Here is a 10,870-nt window from a genome sequence, read left to right on the forward strand (position 1 = left end):
TTATTATTGTTAGTAGTAGAAGTGCTATAATAATACTCTTATTATCTTAGTAGTATTACTAGATTTAATCTTGTCTTCTTTCTTATCGATTAGTTTTAATTTTTAACAATTAGTTGTCGTCTTATGTAGCGATTACTTTCGTTTAAATGATTAAAGTAGTGAATTAAATTCCGAATCAATATCGAGTGGCCGAAGCCAACAAGTAATTACTATTGATTAGCTGCAACGGTTTACAGTGATGAAAACGTGTAGACGTGTTATCTTTTCTTCGATCTGACTGTACCTGACATCTGAATACGAGTAAAAATAGTAATAAAATGTCACTTACCTGATCATAAAATCCGTGTTGGAACTCTAACCTAATCCGATTCCGCTCGTCGGAGTAAACCGGATGATTAAGTATCATGTCACACATGCGGACATTTTCCAGTTTAATAGCATGCAAGAGGCCTTCCTCGATGACGTCTAGATTGCAATGATCCATCAAGAATTTCGTCTCTTCGTAATGATCGCCCTGCAGACTTAACTGCAAAGCCGTGCGGCCCAGGTAATCGCGACAGTTCACATTGACCCCGGCCTGAATGCAATGCTGGATTTGTGACATGTTGCCCTCAACGGCCGCCGCCAGGTAGCAGCGTTCTACGTCCGACAGGGGAACATCGCCGAAGATGCTTCGAGCTACTTTCTCCCTTTCGTCGTTGTTGTCGCGCGACGAAAAACGCCGACTTGTGTTCATTATTGACCTGGTGACGGCCGGTCGGCGCTGAAAGAGTTTGCTGCCCATGGCCGTCGCGGTCGAGTTATTTGCAGAGGAGATCAGCTTGCTTTTGTTAGTCTCCTGCCCTAACATTTGTGGGAAGCCGATGATTGCCGCGGCGGCTGGAAGAACCTTGCTAGCACTTACCGACAAGCTGACTCCAGTTGTGGGTACGGTGCTGGATGAAGATGAAATTGGTGGCTGGTGAGTTAGCGGAGGGGTCGATGTGCACGATGCAAAACCAGCCGCATTGTTGCTGCTGCTGGTGTTGCTGCTGTTGTTGCTGCTGTTGTTGTTGTTGTTGTTGCTGTTGCTGGTACCGCCGTTTATAACAGTCGAAATCACGGCGCTTACCATAGTGTGGTGCTGTTGGGAACCGGCGTAATTCGAACCGGAAATCGAACCCGATTCTGGACAGGAAGTTGACGAGGTGGAAAAGGAAGAGGTAGAGAAGGAGGACGTAGATGTTTGAGGGGGAGGGAGTGTGTGCATGGGGAGCTGTGTTGCCGTTGAGGGAAGACCTGCGGCCGCGGCGGCCGCAGCGGCCGACGCCACCCCGCTCGAAGCTGTGCTGCTTGCCGTTGTCAACGTGCAGCCGGATGGCGTGGTTGTCGAGGTCGTCGGGGGCGTCATTAGAGGCAGGAGTGGAAGAAGGAGCGGCGCCGGCGTCGACGCTGGCCCAGGCGTCGGCGCTGGCGGCGCCTTCCTCTTCTTCTTCAGAGACGGTCGAGGCGGCGTCGGTGGCGAGACAAGTGGGTTGCGCGATGGCGGGGGCGTATAACTGATCTGAGGTGCAATCTCCGTGCGTATGAGCCGGGTCTCCACCAAGGGTATGCCCGACAGTAGGCTGATGGCCGACGGGGAACGAGGCGGCGTGTAACTGGCCGGTGAATCGGACAGGTTCTGTGGTCCTGCAACGGTTGAAGTCGATGAAGAGAGGGAAACTGGTGTTTGGACCCGCGGCGAAGATGGAGGTGTGTTCAATAGAGGAAAGGGCAAAGGCGACGGCTTTTGCTGCATACAACGTCGTGGCATCGTCTAGTTGAGGCATAACAAACCCCCCACCGAGGGGCTACCTCAAAAATACGAAATGTGCACAAATAAAAGGCGTTCTCAGCAATCCATGAACTCAATACGATTAATGTACCGAATAAGTTAGCAAATGAAACAAATGTAAAAATTTAAAATGTTATTAGATAAGTTACTTATATATTAACATTTATTTTCATGCGCAAATTACAATCACTTTTTTTTTAATTAAATAATAAACGTACCCTATAGTCTTGCTTAAATTATAATCAAATAGAAAGAGATTATACTCTAACTATTACACACACATACTGAAACCCGAAGAGCATATTTATATTATATTTTATATATTGTTCATATTTATGTTTTTCATGAGTTATTGCATTTTGTGTATCAGATAAATAGTAATTTAAATAGTTTATTCAAGTATACTTTCGTGCTATATTATTATTAATATTATATCAGGTATCCTATAAATCGCTTTAAACTCTAAAATAGATATCGCCTTAAAATTTAATTAAATTTATAAACTTCCTATTAAGCTTGGTACATATATATATATTTAATATTATATAAATAAAATAAATATTTTGTTAAACGTTTTTAAGTAGTTTTTAATGCATATAGAAAGCAAATGTTATAAATGTATATATATTATATTACATATATTATATATACACAGATAGATTACGTTTTTTTTTTCTCTCTCTCTCTTTATATATATATATATTTATATATATATATATATATATATATATACTGGTTATGTAAAATAAGGAATAAGAGCGAGCGAAAGAACAGTTGGAACTAATGTTTAAATGGCTTTACTAACACTTGAGAGGAAGCTACTGGCTTAAAGAGGAAGAACTTAATTAAAATCAAACTAATAAAAAAGCCACGTATTTTTTATGTTTTGTTTTAAAAAATCTTTAAGAATGAAAAAGTTATTGGCTATGGGTAAAGTGGATGATCATGCTGCAGCCAAAGAGTTCCAAGAACCGATTTTTCTCTTGTCAGATCCATATCGTTGTAGTCGTTGCCGGTCCTATCCAGGTGCCCACTGGGCGTTCGTCCATTCCGATAACTACACGTAGTCATGCCCTCTATTCCTCGCCAAACCTGCGGAGAAAAAAGAAAAAAAATAATCAAGTAAACAAACATAGGTATGCATCCTCCAGATGGAGATAATTACGATTTTCGAATACATATAAACATAATACTTTTTTATCTTATTTTTTACTTATAAATTATATCATGCTATTTATACACAAACGTGTTTCTGATTTTTGTATCACGTTTCTTTGGATATCTTTTATATGAATTAATGGCACATTTTTTAACCAATTAAATTGTCAGTTATCGAATAATCAGCTTAGAGGGCAACCGTGAAAATAGCCAGCTTCTGATAATCAGTTATAACAGTGACTAAGACAAACAGGAACAAACGTACGACACAAAACATTTTTCAGCGCATATGTTATTCCATTTTCACCCCAAACAAGGCAGAGTCCCACTTTGATGTAGGGGGCTACTATCGGGGACAAAGTTACAGGGATACTATGTAGGAAGTTGAGCAGCGAAATGTCCATTCACAATTATACTTGAACTTCTGCATGTCAGTACAACTGAGAAAGCAGGAACAAGGAAGGGATTTCTAAAGTCTAGCAGTTCTGGGGAAAATATTAGAGTAAAAGGCTTTTTTACAACTAGGGATCTCTACTGTGAAGAGGTGGAATTTTGTAGCGTGTTGAGTTTGTCGCGGGTATTTACGTCTAAGGGAAACAAAGCCTGTAGTTCGTCGAAGTATTCACCATTAAAATACTTGTAAAACAGGCAGAGGGGTGCAACTTTACGTCGATGGGACAGAGGTTGAAGCTTTGATGACAATTTACGACCTATCAGGTTGGTGACTCTCTTTTGAACCATGTCCAGGAGTGAGAGACAAGTAGCAGATGTATCGGCCGGCCCAGATCTGACAACAGTACTCCATACATGGGCGAATGGTGGACTTATAAAGGTACAGGATACTTTCAGGCATAAGTAGCCTTTTTGCACGGTAGAGAGAGTGCACCTTCTTCGCAGCAGCCTTGGCAATGCTCCCAATTTATTTGTTCCCACTCATGTTCGCTGTGAACGTTAAGCTGAAAAAGCACTTTCAAATAATGTATCTTTAGTCATAGCAATCGCCCTCCCTTACATGCTCTCTCTCTCTCTGTCTCTCTCTCTCCTTTTTAGAGTCGTTTTCCATACACTTACATCAATTAGAATTTCATGTGGGTTTGAATACGCGCGACCGCGCTCTATAACACGAAGGCAAAAAATACTAAGTTGTTTGATAGTGACCGATGTGCATGTACACACAGACAGGGTCAAGTTATATGTACATTAAACACACTAAACTAACGGTAAAACTTGTTTGATTAGCTTAATTCTCTTTTTGGCTTGTGTGTTCTCGATTCTTCTGTAATATTACAGGAGGGGCCCTGTAAAAGGTACCAGAATCCATAAGTGACGCTAGTAACTCTTGTGTTAATAAACCGACCGGATTTAAATCTCACTACGTCAAGTTAATAACCTGCTTCGTTATTCGCTTCACCGCCGCCACTTTAGTTTATTCAGCTTACGCCATAATATCAATATCAAACATGTTGATCCAGAAATATAAGAATGCAATACAATTTAATTAACCTTAATGCATTTTGATAAGTTTACTAAATAATTTTTTGAGATATTCATGAGAATTATAAATTTGAACCTTATTCGGTCCCCATGGAGAATCAGTATTACGGCATAGGGCGAGTCAGTTTATAAATAACATCCGATCAAATATTAGAATTTCATTTTTTTTTACACACAAGATGCTAAAAAGTATTGCCCTACAGTGATGCATTTCCTGGAGTAATTAAAATTCTTGTGCTAAAAAATATCAGTTTTACTTTTATAGAAATCAATTCCCAGCTTGCATGTCATATTAGATTAGCTGCATAATTCTAAGTTATTAAAACCAAATAAACTTACTCAAGTTTGAACCTTTTATATTGTTTATCCAATCTAAATTGGGATAATTTTTCGTGTATTCATATCAAATCTACATATTAATAGGATGAAGTGCCTACTATTAACTTTGTGTGTTACGCTTATATCCGAGTGAATATCGTTTTGTCTTGTAATATATAACTTTACCAAGGATTCTTCATAAGTTTTGCTTTCAGTTTAAGACTCAATTAGAGCTGATGGCACTCCAGTAACTTTTTATAAACAATTTTATCAAGAATTCATCATAGGTTTCTGGTTTTGGTTTCGATAAATGCTGTTATATATATATATATATATATATATATATATATATATATATATATATATATATATATATATATACAAGCAAAAGTACCCGTCGTAAACTGGATTCAAAAACAGCCTACAGAAAATGGACTCTGACTTATGAAAGTATGCTAGGTTTTCAAAGGAAGTGTTGTAAAGAGATAGCTTCGATTTTGGGGGAATCAAAACCGAAAGCAAAATCTGGTGAAAGTAAAAATAAAATAGATAAACCCCATAATTTATTATACCATACCTGTTCAGACAGAAACACTTATCACAATATTCTGTGAATCTATATTAAAAAACCTTGTTAAACTTTGTGACATATTTCCATTCTATGGAGGTCAGGTGCGAACGAACACCCCATAATTTTATTATACCATATTTCTTCAAACTGAAACATAATTATCAAAGTATACTTACGCAGATAGATATGAAAAGTCTTTATTAAAGTTTGTGCTTATTTCAATTCTATGGAGGCCAGGCGCGAACGCTGACCCCACAATTTTATTATACCATCTCTATTTAAGTTAAAACATACTTATCAAAGTATTATTATGTACATCTATATCAAAAACACTTGTAAACGTTTTTTTTAATTTTTAAATTTTTTTTCCATACTTTGTGGACCAGGCGCGTACGCAGACCCCGCAATTTTAATGAATCATCATTATGCCAGATCAAACATACCCATTCCTGTGTCTCGATATATCTTCTATCATCATATGTGATCAGTTTTCTATAATAGTCAACCATATAGGAGCCTTTTCGTGACGAGACACACACAGACGTTTAGCTTAATATTATATATATATATATATATATATATATATGTGTGTGTGTGTGTGTGTGTGTGTGTGTGTGTTATATTAAATCATATATATATATATATATATATATATATAGGATTTACGGAAATAAACGATGATTAACGCAATTTTCATATGCTGTGTTTAACCATAAAAATATACGTTCTCTTAAAATAATAAAAAAATCATCATGTTTTATAATAAAGAAAAGTTTTATGCATCAAAATACAGTGAAAAAATATAAAAACCAGTCAATTATCGAAAGTGTTCAATTTGGTGGCTATTGTGGTCCATACACATTAACAAATCTCACTGATTGAATCCAAAATCTTCGAACACCTGTCTTGCAAGCTGCTTGCCGAACAGATTTTTAAACTATTGGTAAAACCTCTCAATGACTCCTCTTGCTTTTTTTAGACTGGTTTTAATCATCATATTATTCCAGAATCCTTCTTATGGGGCTTTGAACTGTTCATTTAAATGATTCTTCTTACTCAAACTTATCTCACAAACAAATAATCGTGAGTCTTGTTGGCGCATCTAAAACGTCTTTGTATTTTACTTATGTTCTTAGTCTTTCAATAGCAATTACAAATGATTTTTGTCATAGTTTAATCTTGCTTTAGTCATTATTCACACATAAAAAAATATTCATAATAAATGTTGTCCCGGATATGACCTTAAACTATATCCGATGGTAAGACTCCAGCTTGCGGGCTTTGGGGAGTGTGGAGCCATCCCTTAATTGCCATTGCTCCTAGGTCCACTCTAACCCGGTGTGGTAGTACCTGTTAGGGATCCAACTATAGGTTAAATAGAAACCGACTTGAAAAAAAAAACAAGACAAAAAACAAAACAAATATACTCTATTAAAACTTTTTCTTCAAAATAACTGAATTCAGTATTGAATAACCTTAAAAGGATTGATATGCCGTAAAGCAAATAGAACCAAACCAAATCAATCATAATAAATGTTGGAGTTATATTCATTTAAAGAGTGGATACATTTTATTGGGACACCCTGTAGAAAAATACGACCCATTGATTCATTAATTCAGCATTACTTACTTAAATTAAACCGAAAAATAATGTAAATATTCTCAAAGTCGTATTGGTCGATCGTAACTGGAAGATTGCAGAGTTTTTGAAGATATCATAAGATTGTGTATTCACGATTTTGCCCGGAGATTTGTCTGTGCTCGGAATGGATGTCTCCTTTATTCAAAATTGATCAAAAGTCAACAACGCGTAAACGATCTGGAAGTTTGTAACTGTTTAGACGAACATAAAAATGATTTTTTTTTCGTCAATATGTGACAACGGATAACAACTACTCTGAAATCAAACAAGCAGTCAAATGATTGAACAGTTGTAGATATAAATCACTCAAATCGACAAGAGGAGTATTTTGGTTTATCTATTACTCTAGGAAACTTACGCCTACACCCAATTAATTAAGAATGAGATACAACTTCTTAACTCAAATTAGAGTATTCCTGCCCCTTTTTCACTCTCTCACTCTCTGTCTCTGTCTGTCTGTCTGTCTCTCTCTTTCGCTTTACAACAAAATCTTCATATTGACTCACAACAACAAATAGTTTTCAATAGCTTTTCAATATTCGGATGATGTTATTTTTTTTAAAATATGAATGGAAGTTCATAACACGTATTTCTTTTTTCAGTTGTAACCGATTTCTTGTCGATTTCCTCCTTCAAACACACAAATAATACCACCGCAATCGATGCGCGTTAGTTTTCTAGAGTAATAGTTATACCAAATACGTTGCACTCCGCCCCCAAATACGCCTCTCATCGATTTGAGTGATTTATATCTACAACTGTTCAATCATTTGACTGCTTGTTTGATTTCAGATTAGTTGTTACCCATTGTCACATATTGATGGAAAAAAACATTTTATATTGCGTCTAAACAGCTACAAGCTTCCAGATCCTTTACGCGTTGTTAGCTTTTGATCCGTTCGGAATAAACGATACATCCACTTTTAGCACAGATATATCTCTAGGCAAAACCGTGAATACACAGCCTTATGATATCTTCAAAATCTCTGATATCTTCTAGTTACGATCGATCAATACGACTTTGAAAATATTTACATTATTTTTCAATAAAAATATCTTAGTACAGCGACTTAAGAGGTCATCTTTATTTATGTCTGTAAATCGCGTATAAATTCAGTATACAACCTCATAACCGTCGTATCCAACGAAGTAGAGTCCGCAAAATACGTTTATCAACTTGCTTGAACAGTACTTTTCTCACCAGAAAGCAATGATTTATTAACACACGAAATGTTGTTTCTATTGTTTTGAAATTTTTCAATAGTAGATTCGTTTTAATAACTGTCAGATTTAAATCAAATATCTGATTAAGTTAAAGTTTGTCCATATCTAAGAAGATGATTACTTTATGGAAATAAAATAGATGTTGTTTTATTAGCGATATTAACTATGTGTCCTGTCCGGGACTTATTGCATGATGTGTTGCATACACAATTAGTTACAAATTGTTTGTATATTTTGTTATATTAATTTTTATGCGGTCTGGAATTTAGAGTATGTTGATTCATCGTTTGTGCATGTAAGCCGAATTACATGCTCTCAAAATATTATTCTGCTTGATTTAACGAGTTTCTTTAGCGTTTCCTTTTTAAGACTCGGTATACCAAAATACTCACATAGTTTCTGCGTTACTCTAAATAGTATCTTCAGAGTTAAAACTTTCTACTGCAAAATATTTGTATAGTAAAGATAATTTAATTGTCAGCGTACTCTTCGAACTAGTTATGTTGTTTTAAGAAGAACATAAATCGACTAGCAGGACCCGTGGCAATTCCACAGACGAAAAACATATTAACTCCAAAAATATGTTTTAATAAAGCTGATAATGCTCTGGATAACGCGAAATCACTTTTTTAACGGAAAATCCAACAACACTCAGCAAATATCAGCTTATTCGTTATTCTTTGAAAAAAAAGTACCCATTTTTTTTTAAATATAGAACTAATCAGAAAAAAGCAAAAAGTAATATTGTGCTACATAGTTCAATAGAAATAATAAAATCACGTTCTAAAAGACAATCTTTAATTTACAACTTCAATTCAGCGCATGCTCGAAGACAATGTTCCTTTTTATCTTTTTTTATCCTGTTTCTTTCGAATGTTCTCTTTTTACACAACATTTCGCTGACTTCTTTCTTCGATAAAGAATTGCTGCAAGGTGAAATTACAACTAGTTTTTCTAACACCATTACAACAATGACCATATATTATTTTAATGATATTCGAAAACGAGGCTAAATCAAAGGAGGCGACTCTCATATTATTGTTCAAATTGTTAGGTTGACATTTTTAAAGTCAAAGGCCTCGATTCGGCCTTGATTGAAGCAGTCTGGTCTTCAAAAATTTATTTAGCTTTTTTTAAAGCGTAATGTAGAGACTAACAAAAGAAGAAACACGAGAAATATTATATAGATTGAATATTTCTAACAACATTTGACCGTGCAAATATGGCTGAGTTATTGTTTCATTGAACGTAGAAAATTCCAATGCGCTAATAAAGTATTTGATCTAAACTTTGGCAAAACCAACTGTTCCGCCTTTTGAATACTAAGATACCAAAGCCACGTCCAAAACAAAAATTATGTTATTTATTTATTTTTTTAATTTTATAAATGTCTATAATGAAAAAATCAGGATTGGTTTTTCAAAAATCAAATTGTATTCAGTCATATGCTAAATGGAAATTGAACGTGATAATTGCTTTGTAATGTCGACCAATCAACAGCTGGTAATTTTCAGTGTTAACAAAATTATATAAACAGACCGAACAGAAAGGAGTGCGAATTTCGTTTTAATTGCATAAAGCACAGGTAATTTCGTTTCGATTGGACATAAAAATGACCAATTTGTTATCACATCTTAAGCAATAACTACTATTACCATTACTGCCACAACTACTATAATTTACTAATACTACTAACTTTTATTGCGTGTCAATTTATGAAAATGCTGTTTCTCTTCTTCACAATATTCTTAATTTTAAACCTAGGAAGATAGAAACAATGTCTGTCATATTTTGAACGCAAATAGAAAACTTCCATTGTTTTTCACATGTAAATAAAGAAAATAACAAATATAAAGAAGATGCAAAGTTTTTTTCTAATTTAATTTTTAGTTCTTTTTTTATTTAGTGGAATAAAATCAACTATTCGCATGATTGGAATGTAATTTACATGATTAAAAGATAATTTGCCAGGTGTTGTCAATTACCCAATTGTTATATTTTGGCGGGCTTTTATTTCTTTGTCCACATGCTAGTAAACAAGTACTTGCTTACTAACTCCATCTTATAATTAAACACAACAACCCTTATGCATTAAACTATAACATATAAGATAGACTGCATTATATATAACATATTCTATACAAATAAAACAGTAGATATATGCATGTGTGTGTCTGTATGAAAATATTTAACCGATAAACTCTGAAACTACTGATTACATAACACTGAAATTAACTAGCAATAGAAATCATACACCAAGGATAGTTTATTAGGAATAACATTTTATTTGGATGGATGAATAACTTGTACAGAAATATGTCGGCAAGTTGAAATGCAAAATGTTCAATGCAACTTGTCTATATATTTCTATTACTTTTAAGCACGTGCAAATTTATTCTGAGATTAAAGTAGTTTAATTTTTAAATCTTCCTATCTATCCGTCGATTGATCAAACAGAAGGGAATGCGGCTGGAGAACTAAATGTTTTGGTTTCGGTTCTAGCTTATGGCACCCAAGTCATTTTTTTAATCAGTACTATATATTAGGTACAATATAATATTCAATAGAGAATTGATTCTGTTATAATAAATGGGCAAACAAAGATAAGTTTTGAATTTAACAAATCCTAATATTACCAAAATGGCAACTG

General features: G+C 34.8%; 1 protein-coding gene across 2 annotated transcripts in view; it reads right to left on the reverse strand.

Annotated features, from left to right (window-relative positions):
- LOC145276962 (short transient receptor potential channel 7-like) overlaps positions 1–1,918 on the reverse strand; it is a 946,690-nt gene extending 944,772 nt beyond the window's left edge. For both annotated transcript variants that reach the window (XM_080128503.1, XM_080128502.1), the window contains exon 1: positions 329–1,918. In XM_080128503.1, coding sequence (XP_079984629.1) covers positions 329–1,792 — 1,464 coding nt within the window. In that variant the 5' untranslated portion in view covers positions 1,793–1,918. The remainder of the gene's footprint in view (positions 1–328) is intronic.
- Positions 1,919–10,870: the final 8,952 nt, after the last annotated feature.

This window comes from Euprymna scolopes, chromosome 5 (assembly GCF_053919585.1).
Source record: "Euprymna scolopes isolate OS-2025 chromosome 5, ASM5391958v1, whole genome shotgun sequence".
In the NCBI taxonomy this organism is placed as follows: domain Eukaryota; kingdom Metazoa; phylum Mollusca; class Cephalopoda; order Sepiida; family Sepiolidae; genus Euprymna; species Euprymna scolopes.